Source organism: Salvelinus namaycush, chromosome 9, assembly GCF_016432855.1.
Source record: "Salvelinus namaycush isolate Seneca chromosome 9, SaNama_1.0, whole genome shotgun sequence".
Taxonomy (NCBI): domain Eukaryota; kingdom Metazoa; phylum Chordata; class Actinopteri; order Salmoniformes; family Salmonidae; genus Salvelinus; species Salvelinus namaycush.
The window spans coordinates 41,086,880-41,105,594 of NC_052315.1; the positions used below are offsets into that span (position 1 = coordinate 41,086,880).

At 41.7% G+C, this 18,715-nt stretch overlaps 1 protein-coding gene across 1 annotated transcript in view; it reads left to right on the plus strand.

Annotated features, from left to right (window-relative positions):
* The first annotated feature begins 3,440 nt into the window (after window positions 1–3,440).
* btbd11b (BTB (POZ) domain containing 11b) overlaps window positions 3,441–18,715 on the plus strand; it is a 141,126-nt gene continuing 125,851 nt past the window's right edge. The window contains exon 1 of the mRNA XM_039001452.1: window positions 3,441–4,506. Coding sequence (XP_038857380.1) covers window positions 3,639–4,506 — 868 coding nt within the window. The 5' untranslated portion in view covers window positions 3,441–3,638. The remainder of the gene's footprint in view (window positions 4,507–18,715) is intronic.

An 18,715-nucleotide genomic window follows, 5' to 3' on the forward strand; every position in this document is an offset into this window, starting at 1 on the left:
CTCCTATCTTGTGTTTTTCCACAGGCATCATTTATACACGGTAAATATCGACACAACACAATATTTTATGTTTAACAAGTTATTTACAGCTTACTTTAAACACCATAGTCTGAATATCGATCTTATTTTGGATGTTGTTGATAAAAATGTGTGCCGCCTTCCCGCGTCATGATTAGTTACGCAGGACCCGGATGAACACGTGTACTAAAAAAAAATGATTATGCAAGTGAATCTGTAGGCCTAGTGGGCAACCCATCACCATCACAGGTCTATGCATGTGATGAATGTCAAATTCTCTGTGTTGAGACTATGTACCACTATGTATTTACGTTAAAATGCCGTCATTTCAAAATGGATTCAAACCAAATAACTATTCTTGCCTAGATATTATGCATGCAGAATTTCAGATGCAGAATTTCAGATGTGATCAGATTTCAATCAAAAACGTATCAGCAAAGATCATAAGGTAGCCTAAACACCTTAAAAGAAGCAACGAATTGTCACACAGTATTGCATTAGTAGGGCTTACACTTTAATTACATTGTCCTGAAGCATGAGGTGTGAAAACATCATGTGGATGATGATTGTGTGAAACAATTACAAACTGTAGTAGTTTTTATTCATGAGACAAGGGATGGGTGGGTAGTTGGGTGAGGAAACATGCAGTTTGAATATCTAGACACTAGATTGTAATATGCAATAACAACACACCATCTTTAGTAGCATACATTAGGCTGCGTATAGTATAGTTGATAATCATTTTATGAAGGAAAAGTTCAATGACAACATGACTGTGTGAACTTTGAATATGTAAAATAATAAGGGAATCTCTTTATAGTAGCCTAAGTCTTCCTAGTCTGGAAATGTATGGTGAGGCTAGATCTTTGACATAATGATTGAGGTTTGCAAACTGAGCACCAGGGTTCAGTGTTGCTCCAGGGATAAGCAGCACACAACTTCAGCACAAAATGTACCAACAATACTCTCCTCAATCAAATTAAAATCAAATCAATGTAATTTGTCACATACACAGTTTACAGCAGGTGGGAAAGGTGCAGTGAAATGCTTATGTGCTAGATCTTTAACAATGCAGTACATCAGTCAATAATAACAATAAAAAGAGTCAAGGAAAAAAGAACAAGTAATAGAAGCGGTAGTATGCATCGTAATAATAGACTGTATAGAAATATAAAGTGGATAGTAGTGTCTTGGTCTGCAGTTGAATAAATAGTATATAATAGAACAACAGAGTTGACTGTTGTGTGTGTGTGTGTGTGTGTCTGAGTGTGTGTGTGTGTGTGTGTGTGTGTGTGTGTGTGTGTGTGTGTGTGTGTGTGTGTGTGTGTGTGTGTGTGTGTGTGTGTGTGTGTGTGTGTGTGTGTGTGTGTGTGTGTGTGTGTGTGTGTGTTCAATCCCACAGATGTCAACAGTGCCCCATATCAGGACCAATTAAAGTTAGTTGAGAAAGTCTATGTCCCAATTATCTCTCTTTCCTTCCAAAGTGTGCACTGGTTTACTTCCCCTCACTGATTTGAAAGGAAATGACTGGTATAAGAAATATGGTGGAACATTTGCCTGGCTACGCTTCCACATCGCTACGGCCAAGTGACGCTTCTCCACGATGAGTCTGGATTTGCCTCCCTCCCCGACGATTTTTAGAATGCAAAGACATTCTGCCCGTTCTTATTGGTCCCAGAAACCTGATAGCGTCAAAGACAGTACAGTATGAAGATAGGCTAAAACTGCTTCTCCAGTAGAAATCCCCAATCACACTTGTAGGGGATGTCATGGCGACGTTGGCTAGCTAAGCTCATCGGTAGAAACACGCCATCGTGTCTAACGGTCGCCTCGCATCGAACTGCGCATGTGCAGGCCATCAAATCAAATGCACTCCTTTGATATAAAGTTATTTTTTACAAAAATTAAAATGTGTCAGTTTGTCACTCATGAGGTTGGAGTAATAACAACTTCAACTACTTAAGACATTGGCTGGAGTCTAGGTTGTGCCTTTAGATTTAGAAAAAAATTACAAATAAGGAAACATTTTTCACTTCTCTCATTGACTTCTCAAACTTCTCAAGCGTTTCTGGAATTCTCTCAATATTGGGCCTCTGGGTTTAGAAACTCTGTGATGATGTTATCAACTTTGACACTCTGATTGGTTAGATTTGTTAGAGATGATCCAATCGCTGATTAATTTGTTTTGTACAACACCCCTCATTTTGAAGTCCCACAAATGACTTCTAGGATGGCAGTTTCAGACTGAATGTATGTAGCGATCGATAGAGCAGCCGAATTAAATTCAGGGTGAGTCATCGGACAAGTGGAACATCCCACTAGCCCATGCATCAACCAATCCAATGCTTTTACATTTGTGGGAATGTACACTTCAGGAGAAAGGTGATATTAAGATGCACCCAAAGCTATCTATGGCATAGGGCTATCAATCAGCTCAGGGACATTTTCTGTTGTTACACATGTTGACATTCACAATATGTTATGTACAGGGTAACCAACCTCTCTCGCTCTCTCTCTCTTTTTCTCCCTCTCTCTTATACATGCAGTTTGTGTGTGCCTGTAAAATTATAATTTTCAGCCTGTCAAAGGCTCTAACCACACACATGCGCGTGCGCATACACACACGCACACACACAGTCAATCAAATGATGCATCTTTAGCATTTGATGCAGTATAACGTACGACCTTGACAAAGAATGCAGATGTCTTCCTATCAATGAGCTCTCGCTATCTCCATGTAAGGGACGCAGACCACAGAGAGGGGATACATTATGCATGTCATCCATTATTAATAGTCTTGAGTCATGTTACCATCATTACTGCCAGAAGAAAATATATAAGGGACTTAACTATCCATAGAATGACACATTTGCTGCACTATGTGGATAACCACATTATCCAGTTTATCCAGTCCATTAGAATCAGACCATTAGCAATGATGTTTGAACTCATGTTCAAATTACAGCAAATGAAAGGACTGTGGTGTTCCTCTGCCCAGGCAGATGCATGCCAGATCTTACAACACTTGGATAGGTATTTTAGGTATAAGCTACCCACGTCATATATTATATCAATCTGTCAGTCAATGACACAACCGATGAAGTAGCACGCAACCATTGGTTGATGCAGGGGAACTCGACCATAGCTTATTTTATGAAGTTATATTTTCCAATATAAGATAACAAAAAATTAAGAATATTACATTAAAAATAATTCTATATGTACTTAATATTCACTTCTCCTATGGGCTGTACATTGAACTGAGTAGCCTAATGTAAATTAATAGTTGGAGGCGGTCCTAATTCAAAAACTCAGTTTTCCCGAGAGTGTATTGGCCGTTTAAAGCGCTCCATTCTCCATAGCCCCGCCTCCATCTATCAGGCTCTTACTGCGTAAAATACAGACCACTAGCTGCACGAAGTGCTACGATGCAACGACTTTGAAGTTTTAGTTTGGACTGGGGAATAGCAAGTTGATGTTTTTTCAATGAAGGCAACAGGATAAAAGGTTTACTCTTCAGAATACATTGCACTAGGGCTTTAATTGCATTAATTTTATTTTATTAGGCGACGTTTTGTGCCATTAATTCCAAAGCCCTCTTTACAGTATGAGGTGCAGTTATGGCAAGGAGTAGTAATAAGTCAGTTACGAGGACCCTGGAGGATTTGACGCTTGATTCGGGTTATGGTGGAGCAGCGGACTCCTTCAGGTCTTCCAGTGCTTCACTGTGCTGTTCCGAGGCACATATACCGTATGCGCATGGGGCGAATTTCTGGCATTTAACTGACTCCATGCACAGTCGCCACAACAGCCTAGACACTGTCAACACCATCCTGGTCGAAGACGCCGAGAACCTGGAGTGCTTCGGACAGTGCGCTAAACTACCCGAGCTAGAGGACGTGCCATGGAGCCTCGGGGAAGTAGAGAGCGCACTAAACAAGGACGAAGAGTTGAGACTAGGGGTCGTGTCACAGGAGATCCTGGCTAGGCTCTCGGTCCTCATCAGCCGTGCGCTCGTGAGGGTCGCGAAGGAAGCGCAGCGCCTGAGTTTGCGCTATGCCAAATGCACCAAATATGAGATTCAAAGTGCCGTTAAGGTTGTCATGTCTTGGACTGTCTCTGTGAACTGCATCACAGCGGCACTCAGTGCATTGTCCATGTACAACATGAGCACCGAGGACAAGTTCAGCCGCGGAAAGTCGCTCCGGTGCGGACTCATTTTCAACGTGGGGAAGTTCTTCAGGTGGATGGTGGACAGCCGGGTTGCGGTGAGGATCCACGAGCACGCGGCCATCTACCTGACAGGGTGCATGGAGAGTCTTTTCCGAGAGGTGTACGCACGGGCACTGCGCAGCGCACTCGTGGAAAAAGATAATGGGATCCCTAAGTTCACAGTCGAGTCCCTCGAACAGGCCATCAACAACGACTCGGAGTTATGGGGGTTCCTGCAGCAATATCAACACCTCATTTGTGGGAAGAATGCGAGTGGTAAGTTGTGTACCTGATAAGTTCTGTGACGCATCAACCTTGCGCGTAATTGTAACGTATTATTTGTTATTGTGCCAAAAACAGTGAAGTGATATCACCGGCTGTAATATAGTCATTATCAAGTTAGCAGTTCACTCTCGCATACAACATTTGCGTTGGACAGGGATGGAGGGATAATCATGACCTCACATATGAATTATGTATTTGTTCCCGTGTCTGTCTGACGTGTCAGGATCATCCTGGGTCCTGGGTAACCTCATTGTTGAGTAACTGTATTCAAATGTCCTATGCTGACGTACAAGCATAGAGGGGCCCCAACAGACACTGACGTTACATGCTTTCGCAATGGCTGTTTCTCAACAACAACAAACAAATCTAATTTCAACATAAGCTCTTGCCTTCAGACTTCTCCATTGGTCTTCCATGCTGCAATATATTTCATCAGTTGTAATCTAATGTAATAATAACCTAATGTAATAACAGGCTTTATTACATCTGTGATATATGTGTCTGTGGCTCCATACTTCAACAAGGTTATGTAATACAGAGCCCCAGGGCAAGTGTTATCATGGGTTATTCTGAGTGATGTGAATGGGACTGAGTTGAAGACAGAGGAGAGGACCCTACTGATGCTGTTTTAAAGAGAGCTAAGGGGTAGGAGAAAGAGCACAGGTCAAATGGCTCAATGTACTGCCAATGGTCCTTAGCACATCATCACACCCATTACAATTGCGACAAGCGAAGACCTCAAATGCACTGTGCCTAACTGTAGAAGGTTATGTAGCCTACCTCACAGCATTCTCATTTCCAATGTGTAACGATATTTCATATATCTGAGTGATGGTTGACCTTTTAACCGAATGCTAACCGGAACCCCTCATATTGTTCCAGCCATTCTCTCTCTGCCTAGTAGGAGTAATTGAGGTGATTATTCCAGTATTATGGTAATGTTGGCCTCTCTCTTAGACTCAGTATGCATATCTTTATAGCATCTCTACTGCAACCAGAGCTATTTTCCTGCGCTGGTGATTTTCATAAACAGAACTCCAAATCCATTGTGGTGATTAAATCTCCATGTTTCTTTTGCATTTAGTATGACTCCCCCTCCCTGTCCCCGCCCACCACTCCCCTCTTCATCCATCCCCTCCTCCCCTTCTCTCTAAAGCCATAGAGTGGCCCCCTGTGCTGGCAGAGTGGGCTCCTTGGTCAGAGAGAGGGTATTTGTCCTGCAAGTTAGAGTGTATTTGTTATAGGGACCAGAGTTCTTCCTGACCATGCAATCTGATCAGGGAAAACTCTTGGCCTTATAGGCTAAGGTCTCAGAGGCCCTTGTCAGGTCATGTGGTCAGTAAATACTACTAGAAGCTAGTTTTAGTTAACATCTTACTATTCAAATGTCCAAGATCAAGATAGCAGCATGTTATAGCAAAAGAAAACCAGCTGTCATTCATTGAAAATAGCTATTATAAAGAGCTATTATTTTATAATCCTTTACATTTCCCACTTTCCAGTGTGAAATAAAGGCGTATTGATGAAGTGTATGTGGTAAGCATTTCATGTCATGGGAGCCATTGGAACACCACAGGGACCATTACCCCTACCACCACCACCACAGGGACCATTCCCCCTACCACCACCACCACCACAGGGACCATTCCCCCTACCACCACCACCACCACAGGGACCATTACCCCTACCACCACCACCACCACAGGGACTATTACCCCTACCACCACCACCACAGGGACCATTACCCCTACCACCACCACCACAGGGACCATTCCCCCTACCACCTCCACCACAGGGACCATTCCCCCTACCACCACCACCACCACAGGGACCATTACCCCTACCACCACCACCACAGGGACCATTACCCCTACCACCACCACCACAGGGACCATTACCCCTACCACACACTACTTCTACTTACACAACTACTATCCTACTATCCTAACTATCCTATTCCTTCCCCCTGTTCTCACGTTTACTGAGCTATTACCCATTGGGCTCAGACGACAGTTCAGAGTTAGTTTTCAACAAAAATTGTTACCATGTAATTGGATTTAGGTTGCATGAAAAAAAGACGAAATGCCCTCATGTTGATGACTTTCTGCAAATCCAATAGATTTTGCCGAGTGGGTAGCTGTTCTCCATTGGCACATCAGGCATATGGCAACCCTGGCCCTCCCCTCCGACCAGCCTGGTCTCATAGACTAAACATAACATAGTAAATGTAAATCCGGGACACTCAAATTAGTATGATATGTTACGTTTGGTATGGTTACATAAGACAGGTTAGTTAAGGCAAAAACTAATAGGGTGGTTGATCAGGGTGGATGGGTAGTTTAGCAACCCAAAGGTTGTGTGTTCGAATCTCATCACGGACAACTTTTGCATTTGAGCTAATTAGAAACTTTGTAACTACTTACTACTTTTTTCTACTTTGCAACTACTTAGCATGTTAGCTAACCCTTCCCCTAACCTTACCCCTTTAACTTAACTCCTAACCTTAACCCCTAGCCTAGCTAGCGTTAGCCACTTCGTTAACGTTAGTGTTAGCTGTCTAGATAACTAGCTAATGTTAGCCACAACAAATTGTAATTCGTAACATATCATACAAACTGCAGTTTATAACATATCATACAAAATGGATGGACATCCACAAATTAATACATACCAGGCGAAGCCTAACATATCCTACTAATTGGAGTGTCCCTGACTTACATTGACAATGTTATGTCTACCCATGGGTCCACGTTGCTCCCACACACCTCAAGGGTTGATTTCAGCAGATACTGCTTCTGTATTCTGCTTAGGTGTTGGGTTCCCCTCTCTGCCTTTGGTGTCCTGTCAAATTGTTCTGAGAACATTAAGAAATGTTCTTCTATGGGAATTTCAGTACTTTAGCATAACGTTTCCTCAGTGGTGGAAAAAGTACCCAATTGTCATACTTGAGTAAAAGTAAAGGTAACTTCATAAAAAAATACTAAAGTGAAAGTCACCCAGTAAAATACTACTTCAGTAAGTCTAAAAGTTTTTGGTTTTATATCTACTTAAGTATCAAAAGTAAATGTAATTGCTAAAATATGCTTAAGTATCAAAAGTAAAAGTAAAAGTATAAATCATTTCAAATTCCTTATATTAAACAAACCGGAACGATTTTCTTGTTTTTTAAATTTACGGATAGCCAGGGGCACACTCCAACACTCACACATCATTTACAAACTAAGCATTTGTGTTTAGTGAGTCCGCCAGATCAGAGGCAGTAGGGATGACCAGGCATGTTCTCTTGATAAGTTCCCTAAAATGTGCAATTTTGTCAAACAACACAGTGCCACAGATGTCTCAAGATTTGAGGGAGCGTGCAATTGGCATGCTGACTGCAGGAATGTCCACCAGAGCTGTTGCCAGAAAATGAATGTTAATTTATTTACCTTAAGCCGCCTACAACGTTGTTTTAGAGAATTTGTCAGTACATCCAACCAGCCTCACAACCACATACCACCAGCCCAGGACCTCCACATCCATCTTTTTCACCTGTGAGATCGTCTGAGAACAGCCACCCGGGCAACTGATGAAACTGGGTTTGCACAACCGAAGAATTTCTGCACAAATTGTCAGAAACCATCTCAGGGAAGCTCATCTGCATGCTCAACGTCCTCACCAGGGTCTTGACCTGACTGCAGTTTGTCGTCGTAACCGAATTCAGTGAGCAAATGCTCACCTTCGATGTCACTGGCACGCTTGGGAAGTGTGCTCTTCATGGATGAATCCCAGTTTCAACTGTACTGGGCAGATGGCAGACGGCGTGTAGGGCGTCATGTGGGCAAGCGGTTTGCTGATGTCAACGTTGTGAACAGAGTGCCCCATGGTGACAGTGGGATTATGGTATGGGCAAGCATAAGCTACGGACAGCAAACGCAATTGTATTTTATTGATAGCATTTTGAATGCACACAGATGCTGAGGCCCATTGTCATGCCATTCATCCGCCGCCATAACCTCATGTTTCAGCATGATAATGCATGGCCCCGTGTCGCAAGGATCTGTAAACAATTCCTAGAAGCTGAAAATGTCTCAGTTCTTCCATGGCCTGCATACTCACCAGAAATGTCACCCATTGAGCAATTTGGGATGCTCTGGATCGACATGTACGACAGAGTGTTCCAGTTCCCGCCAATATCCAGCAACTTCGCATAGCCATTGAAGAGGATGGGGACAACATTCAACAGCCTGATCAACTCTATGCAGAGGAAATGTGTCGCATAGCATGAGGCAAATGGTAGTCACACCAGATACTGACTGGTTTTCTGATCCAAGCCCCTACCTTTTTTAAAAGTGATCTGTGACCAATAAATGCATATCTGTATTCCCAGTCATGTGCAAACCATAGATTAGGGCCTAATGAATTTATTTAAATTGACAGATTTCGTTATATGGACTGTAATTCAGTAAAACCTTTGAAAATGTTGCACGTTGCGTTTATATTTTTGTTCAGTGTATATTACATTCTCAGCATCAACAAAACTCTCTCTATCCTCTATCTTGTTAAGTGTGTTCACGTGTGTTGGCCGCGCCCACTAATTGACCACACCTGATCTTAATGAGTGCTTGTTTCCTTTGAAATGAGGTCTGTTTAAATAGACAAAAATGAACAGCTTTGTCTGCGTAAAACAGGACACGCTAGCTCCATGCTGGTGGCACAGTGGACTAATTCCACGGATTGAGAAGAGAAGTTTCTAGGTTTGAATCTCACTGTCACATAAAAAAATAAGTGTTTGCATGATTAATGCCTCAGCTAAGGAAGTTCATTTCCATATGCCCTATCTGTGCTGGGAGTAAAAAATAAATAAAAAATAAATAAACCCAAAATAAACTAGCAGTGTTATTAAAAGTTATTAAAACATTCATAGAAAGTTTTAAGGAAGTTATTCAAAAACCTAACCTAAAATTTATATTCTCATATCGTTAATAAAACCTCCCTGGAAAACATTCAAGGAAATAAAACGTTCTCAACCTTCCTGGTATGTTTGTAGTTCTGTCCTTGAGCTCTTCTTGTCTATTGATGTTCTGTATTATGTCATTCTGTATTATGTTTCATGTTTGGTGTGGTCCCCAGGAAGAGTAGCTGCTGCTTTTTCAACAGCTAATGGGGATCCTAATAAAATACCCAAAAATTCCAAATACCTGCAACCTAAAAATAAACTTTTCCAGAACAGGCAAAATCTTTACTTCTGTTCTCAGAATGTTTAAAAAACGTTCAGTTTTACCGGTCAGGAAACATATAGCTTCCTTCCCACAACCAATGTGAAATCAAAAACATAAGTTTCCACAACTTCCAAAGAACCAAATGTGCTAGCTGGGATTTCTCTACAGTGCAAGTTAGACACATGAGGCGTATTTAATTTTAGACAAGTAAATAAGATGTTTTATGTCAGTTTAGTATGCTATGTCTGGGTGTGTGTCTCTATAGTCTATGGAGACTGCAGCTGTGAGAGAATGTGTAGGTTGAAGTTCCATTCAGGGCTGCTTTGTGCCTTATCCAGTATTTCCCTGTGAGATTGGTGCCTGTTGACCACAGTATGACATGTGCTGTGGTAAGCATTGTGGTCCAACAGGAATGAGAGGGGTTTGCTATGGTACCAGACTGTAGCAGACCCTGTAATGTCTGGGGCTGGGATATCTGTGGCATAGAAAAACACACACATACCCACACACACACACAGTCTTGTATAACTAATCTTGTGGGGACACACAATTCAGTCCCATTCAAAATCCTATTTTCCCTAAACCTTAAAACTTAACCTTAACCCTAAACCTAACCCTAGCTCCTAACCCTAAACGTAATTCTAACACTAATTCTAACCTTAACCCTAAACCCCTTAGCATAGCATTTGATCTTGTAGGGACTAACAAACTGTCCTCATTTGATCAAATGTTTGTTTGTTTGCTATTCTTGTGGGGACTTCGACACACACACACACACACACACACACACACGCACACACACACACACACACACACACACAGACATACAAGCCCCTTGCTTAGAGAGCAGCAATGGGTTTAATAATGAGTGTAGGCAATGTTAATGTTACATGGTGTGTGGTACTGTGGTTTCACAGACATTTGAGGTGAGGAGGGATTTTTGCCAACTTTATTTCAGATGATCAAGCACTAAGACGTGATCAAAACCAGCCAACCCAGAACCCAAGTTGGAGATGGATTTAGTGTCTAAGGTTTATCTTTGACATTATTCACAGGCCATGGAGGATTTCTGAAAAACATTTAGCCGTCTCCCTTTCTCATACACTGCGTGATGACACATGCAGCTGGCAGACTGACACTAAGCACATCGCACTCTGTCTCAGTCAGATTCTATGGGAGCCAGTGCAACTGCGGAGTCACTGCACCAGACAGATAGACACTGAGCATAAGCACCATTGTATCCAAGAAGACCTTGGATATACATTGAGTGTACAAAACATTAAGAACACCTGCTCTTTCCAAGACATAGACTAACCAGGTGAATCTAGGTGAAAATGCCGCCGAAGAAGGAAGACGTTTTACCCCAACCCATTGTGTTTTTCTGTTTGTTTATTTGCGATGTTTGTAACTTATTTTTTTACTTATTTTGTATATAATGTTGCCGCTACCGTCTCTTATGACCGAAAATTATTTCTGGACATCAGGACTGCGATTACTCACCACGATTACTGTGCCCAAGAACACTAAGGTAACCTGCCTAAATGAATACCGACCCGTAGCTTTGAAAGGCTGGTCATGGCTCACATCAACACCATTATCCCAGAAACCCTAGACCCACTCCAATTTCCATACCGTCCCAACAGATCCACAGATGATGCAAGCTCTATTGCACTCCACACTGCCCTTTCCCACCTGGACAAAGGAACACCTATGTGAGAGTGATATTCATTGACTACAGCTCAGCGTTCAACACCATAGTGCCCTCAAAGCTCATCAATAAGCTAAGGAACCTGGGACTAAACACCTCCCTCTGCAACTGGATCCTGGACTTCCTGATGGGCAGCCCCCAGGTGGTAAGGGTAGATAACAACACATCCGTCACGCTGATCCTCAACACAGGGGCCCCTCATGGGTGCATGCTCAGTTCACTCCTGTAGTCCTTGTTCACTCACGACTGCAGGGCCAGGCACGACTCTAACACCATCATTAAGTTTGCCGATGACACAACAGTGAAAGGCCTGATCACTGACAACGACGAGACAGCCTATAGGGAGGAGGTCAGAGACCTGGCTGTGTGGTGCCAGGACAACAACCTATCCCTCAATGTGATCAAGACAAAGGAAATGATTGTGGACAACAGGAAAAAGAGGACCGAGCACACCCCCATTCTCATCGACGGGGCTGTAGTGGAGCAGGTTGAGAGTTTCAAGTTCCTTGGTGTCCACATTACCAACAAACTAACATGGTCCAAACACACCAAGACAGTCGTGAAGAGGGCACAACAAAACCTATTCCCCCGCAGGAGACTGAAAAGATTTGGCATGGGTCCCCAGATCCTCAAAAGGTTCTACAGCTGCACTATCGAGAGCATCCTGACTGGTTGCATCACTGCCTGGTATGGCAACTGCTTGGCCTTCAACCGCAAGGCACTACAGAGGGTAGTGCGAATGACCCAGTACATCCCTGGGGCCAAGCTTCCTTCCATCCAGGACCTCTATACCAGGCGGTGTCAGAGGAAGGCCCTAAAAATTGTCAAAGACTCCAGCCACCCAAATCATAGACTGTTCTCTCTGCTACCGCACGGCAAGCGGTACCGGAGCACGAAGTCTATGTCCAAGAGGCTTCTAAACAGCTTCTACCCCCAAGCCATAAGACTCCTGAACACCTAATCAAATGGCTACCCATACTATTTGCATTGACCCCCCCCCCCCCCCCCCCCTCTTTTACACCGCTGCTACTCTCTGTTGTTACCATCTATGCATAGTCACTTTAATAACTCTACATACATGTACATATTACATCAACTAACCTGTACCCCCGCACATTGACTCTGTACCGGTACCCCCCCTGTATGTAGTCTTGCTATTGTTATTTTACTGCTGCTCTTTAATTAGTTGTTACTTTTATTTCTTATTCTTATCCATATTTTTTTTAACTGCATTTTTGGTTAGGGGCTCTAAGAAAGAATATCACTGTAAGGTCTACTACACCTGTTGTATTCGGCGCATGTGACTAATACAATTTGATTTGATTTGAATGCTATGATCCCATATTGATGTCACTTGTTAAATTCACATCAGTATAGAGGAAAGGGAGGAGACAGGTTAAGGATTTTTAAGCCTTGAGACATTTGGGACATGGATTGTGTATGTGTGCCATTCAGAAGGTGAATGGGCAGGACAAAATATTTAACTGCCTTTGAATGGGGTATGGTAGTAGGTGCCAGGAGCACTGGTTTGTGTCAAGAACTGCAACGCTGCTGGGTTTTTCACGCTCAACCGTTTCCCGTGTGTATCAAGAATGGTCCACCACCTAAAGGACATCCAGCCAACTTGACACAACTGTGGAAAGCATTGGAGTCAACATGGGTCAGCATCCCTGTGGAAATCTTTTAACATCTTGTAGAGTCCATGCCCTGGCGAATTGAGGCTGTTCTAAGGGCAAAAGCGGGAGTTGCAGCTCAATATTAGGAAGGTGTTCTTAATGTTTTGTACACTCAGTGTATAATCCTATGAAAACCCTGCAGTCTGCAGTGCTATACCAGCAAGCAAGTAAATGCAATAGGGAGACCACATTAGTTATCCTCCAGGGATTTGAAACATCGGAGAGCATCCTAACTCCACTAAAGTAAAATTCTGACGTAGTCTCCCATTGATATCGCATTGATACCCATTGACTAATTTAGGATTCGACCCATAGTGAATGGCTCATGGTGTGTGGAAAATCTGTATTGTTTTTAGAGAGGCTTTGGCATGATGAAGTAAACAACCGATCAGTACTTCTGAATATAGCTGGAGGGAGTCAGGGTCCACATGTGGCAATGCCGATTAGTCAGACAAAGCTGTGCTGTCACACACACTCATTCTCTATAGGCTTGCTGCTAGTGATTACTCCTGTAGCTTGGAGGCTCTGTCTAGTTCCGCATGCAGACAGGTATTTTGGTTAAAATTTGTTGTGCATAAAAATAAATTACATTAACTTACTTATATTATATCTTTTAAACAGAATATAACCAACAATATAATTTTTTATGATATCATTTACTTTTTACTACAATGCTGCTTTAGGCTTATTGCCAGTGACAATGTGTATTTCATCTTACTGAGGCCTGTAGGAAAGAGAGGAGCACATATTTTCTCAGATATTGTGGCATGTTGGGGCAAGACTCTAGGTTTCTGCTCCTTGATTCATGATAAGTGAACCACGAACAATGGTTCTCAGTAATGTTCGTACACACACACACACACACACACACACACACACACACACACACACACACACACACACACACACACACACACACACACACTCTCTCTCGTATTTCGGGTATGTTTGTTTCCCTCAACAAACACCAGATTTAGTCAGATAAGACCTCTAATCTGGTTAAAGATCAACATCAACAGAAAGGCTTCCAGGCAGAGTTGTGGACTGGAGCAACGTTTCCTCAAATTTTTCTCATCACTGAGCGCAAACTTGAACATTGTGAAAATTGAGGCTGTACCCGCTCTAAGTTACAGTTTTAACAGTGACCATGTAGGATACTGTGGCTATTAGATCATAATGTAGGCCTACCAGAGTGGCCTACCATCAAAAACAATGGAGAAAATGCATCCCATCACATTTTAACATGGAAATAGCTGTTCTATCATTCAGCCTACAGAAGCAGCCAATGTGAGTTGTTCAGTGTTTGCCTACATTCCATGAGACTTTTGAAAAAAACATGCAGGGCTTGACATTAACCTGGTGATCCACTTGTCCTTCAGACAAGACGGTGACTTGAAATGTTGTTGTGTTGTTTGATGTAGAGGTCGACCGATTAATCGGAATGGCCGATTAATTAGGGCCGATTTCAAGTTTTCATAACAATCGGAAATCAGTATTTTTGGACACCGATTTGGCCGATTTAAAAAAATATATATTTTCTTTACACCTTTATTTAACTAGGCAAGTCAGTTAAGAACACATTCTTATTTTCAATGACGGCCTAGGAACGGTGTTCAGGGGCAGAACGACTTTTACCTTGTCAGCTCAGGGATTCAATCTTGCAACCTTACGGTTAACTAGTCCAACGCTCTAGTCCAACGCCTTACATTGCACTCCACAACGAGCCTGCCTGTTACGCGAATGCAGTAAGAAGCCAAGGTAAGTTGCTAGCTAGCATTAAACTTATCTTATAAAAAACAATCAATCCTAATCACTAGTTAACTACACATGGTTGATGATATTACTAGTTTATCTAGCGTGTCCTGCGTTGCATATAATCGATGCGGTGCGCATTCGCGAAAAATGACTGTCGTTGCTCCAACGTGTATCTAACCATAAACATCAATGCCTTTCTTAAAATCAATGCACAAGTATATATTTTTAAACCTGCATTTTTAGTTAATATTGCCTGCTAACATTAATTTCTTTTAACTAGGGAAATTGTGTCACTTCTCTTGCAACAGAGTCAGGGTATATGCAGCAGTTTGGGCCGCCTGGCTCATTGCGAACTGTGTGAAGACTATTTCTTCCTAACAAAGGCAGCCAACTTCACCAAACGGGGGATGATTTAACAAAAGCTCATTTGTGAAAAAAGCACAATCGTTGCACGACTGTACCTAACCATAAACATCAATGCCTTTCTTAAAATCAATACACAGAAGTATATATTTTTTAAACCTGCATATTTAGCTAAAAGAAATCCAGGTTAGCAGGCAATATTAACCAGGTGAAATTGTGTCACTTTTCTTGCATTCATTGCACGCAGAGTCAGGGTATATGCAACAGTTTGGGCTGCCTGGCTCGTTGCGAACTAATTTGCCAGAATTTTACGTAATTATGACATAACATTGAAGGTTGTACAATGTAACAGCAATATTTAGACTTATGGATGCCACCCGTTAGATAAAATACGTAACGGTTCCGTATTTCACTGAAAGAATAAACGTTTTGTTTTCGAAATGATAGTTTCCGGATTCGACCATATTATTGACCAAAGGCTCGTATTTCTGTGTGTTATTATGTTATAATTAAGTCTGATTTGATATTTGATAGAGCAGTCTGATTGAGCGATGGTAGGCAGCAGCAGGCTCGTAAGCATTCATTCAAACACCACTTTCGTAGGTTTTGCCAGCAGCTCTTCGCAATGCTTCAAGCATTGCGCTGTTTATGACTTCAAGCCTATCAACTCCCGAGATTGGGCTGGTGTAATCGATGTGAAATGGCTAGCTAGTTAGCGGGGTGCGCGCTAATAGCGTTTCAATTGGTGACGTCACTCGCTCTGAGACTTGGAGTAGTTGTTCCCCTTGCTCTGCAAGGGCCGCGGCTTTTGTGAAGCGATGGGTAATGATGCTTCGAGGGTGGCTGTTGTCGATGTGTCCCTGGTTCGAGCCCAGGTAGGGGTGAGGAGAGGGACGGAAGCTATACTGTTACACTGGCAATACTAAAGTGCCTATAAGAACATCCAATAGTCAAAGGTATATGAAATACAAATGGTATAGAGAGAAATAATCCTATAATTCCTATAATAACTACAACCTAAAACTTCTTACCTGGGAATATTGAAGACTCATGTTAAAAGGAACCACCAGCTTTCATATGTTCTCATGTTCTGAGCAAGGAACTTAAACGTTAGCTTTTTTACATGGCACATATTGCACTTTTACTTTCTTCTCCAACACTTTGTTTTTGCATTATTTAAACCAAATTGAACATGTTTCATTATTTATTTGAGGCTAAATAGATTTTATTGATGTATTATATTAAGTTAAAATAAGTCTTAATTCAGTATTGTTGTAATTGTCATTATTACAAATAAATAAATACAAATCGGCCGATTAATCGGTGTTGGCTTTTTTTGGTCCTCCAATAATCGGTATCGGCGTTGAAAAATCATAATCGGTCGACCTCTAGTTTGATGCAAGAAACCACTTTACAAATTATAATGCATTATTATTCCCATACCATTATTACAGAGAATCAGATAAATTATGCTACCTTCTGCCTATTGGCAACTTAGCTTATTCAAGCCTTTCTCAAAATACAACACTGACACTTTAAGACAAAAGAAGCTTTTTACCTGACCTGCTTTTCAAAGATGTCTAGAAATGTACATGTTTTGTGCTCTTGTAGGAAGTAATCACTCCCCTATTGCTGACTACAAATGATCTATAACTGGGCTAATAATTCACTAACTAGCAAAGGATATGAACAAAATGTGCACACGTGGCTACATGCATCTTTCGCTTCAATCTCAAAATAAGCGCATCTACTCACAACTGCTCATACTGTAAGCACAGTCCAGTTCAAAGTAAATGGCACAGATCCATATATGGCAATGGTCTATTTGCATATAGGCCTATTTGCAGCTCTGATTGTTTATGCCGCACCGGTCTGTGTAGAGTATGGGCTGAGTAGTGCTTGTCAATGCATTATAATCCTACTTTGATGTGTTCTTCCTACAACAAAATCTCTTTCATACTTCGTTTTGTTTCGCTATGTTGCATTGAAAGTGGCTAATATTGCATTGTTTTGATCACAATCACAAGTAAAGGGAAACGTTAATTGTTTATCAGGGAAACGTTAATCAGGGAAAACTTTAGAAGAGTGGTCATCAACCTGTTCTGAGTCAAGATCACTTTCTGAGTCAAAATGCAAGTCAAATTTTTTTCAGCTTGACTTAAAAAAAGGTAAGCATATGCACCATTAACCAATTAAAAACAGTACTGTAACAATGAGGTTTGTACAGTAAGCTATAGGCCCAATATATTATCACTGCATATTGGCTTTGCTTGAATTGCCCTACCAATGCATTGTATTTTGGGCCATTTAAAAAAATATATATTTCTAAATTTGAGATACTGGTAATATATCCGTTGTTGTATTACTTGTGAGGTACAGCTGAGTGAGCATACATTGAAATACACTGAACAAAAATATAAACGCAACAGGTAAAGTGTTGGAACCATGTTTCATGAACTGAAATAAAAGATCCCAGAAATGTTCCGTACGTACGACAAGCTTATTTCTCTCACATTTTGTACACACATTTCTTTACATCCCTGTTAGTGAGCATTTCTCCTTTGCCAAGATAATCCATCCACCTGGCAGGTGTGGCATATAAAGAAGCTGATTAAACAGCATGATCATTACACAGGTACACCTTGTAATGTGGACAATAAAAGGCCACTCTAAAATGTGCAGTTTTGTCACACAACACAATGCCACAGATGTGTCAAGTTTTGAGGGAGCGTGCAATTGGCATGCTGACTCTAGGAATGCCCACCCGAGCTGTTGCCAGATAATTGAATGTTCATTTCTCTACCATAAACCGTCTCCAATGTTGTTTTAGAGAATTTAGCAGTACGTCCAACCAGCCTCACAACCGCAGACCATGTGTATGGCTTCATGTGGGCGAGCGGTTTGTAAACAGAGTGCCCCATGGTGGTGGTGGGCATAAGCTACGGACAACGAACACAATTGCATTTTATCGATGGCAATTTGAATGCACAAACATATGGTGACGATATCCTGAGGCCCATTGTGAAGCCCATTTTCTTGTGACCAACAGATGCATATCTGTTTTCCCAGTCATGTGAAATCTATAGATTAGGGCCTAATTTATTTATTCAAATTCTGATTTCCTCATATGAACTGTAAATCAGTAAAATCAATGAAATTGTTGCATGTTGCGTTTATTTTTTTGTTCCTTGCTCTGATGGTCAGTCTCAGCGGAAGGAGAGAGCAGCAGACTGAGGGTCCACCTCTCAACAGCCCTCAACTTGAGTCACACCTCTGCCTCATGCACAAATTAATGTTGTTACTCCTATGAACAGAGAAAGTGAAATATTACTCGATATTAAAAAAGACCCAAGCCGCTAATAATAACAACAACGCCTATCGATACACTTTCCTATTCATTCATTACTGCTGCAGTGCTTTTTGTAGCGCTGAGGGGAAATAGGAAGAATGCGCATTTTATGGCTTATAAACGTGTTGAATACAAAGTGTTGACAGTG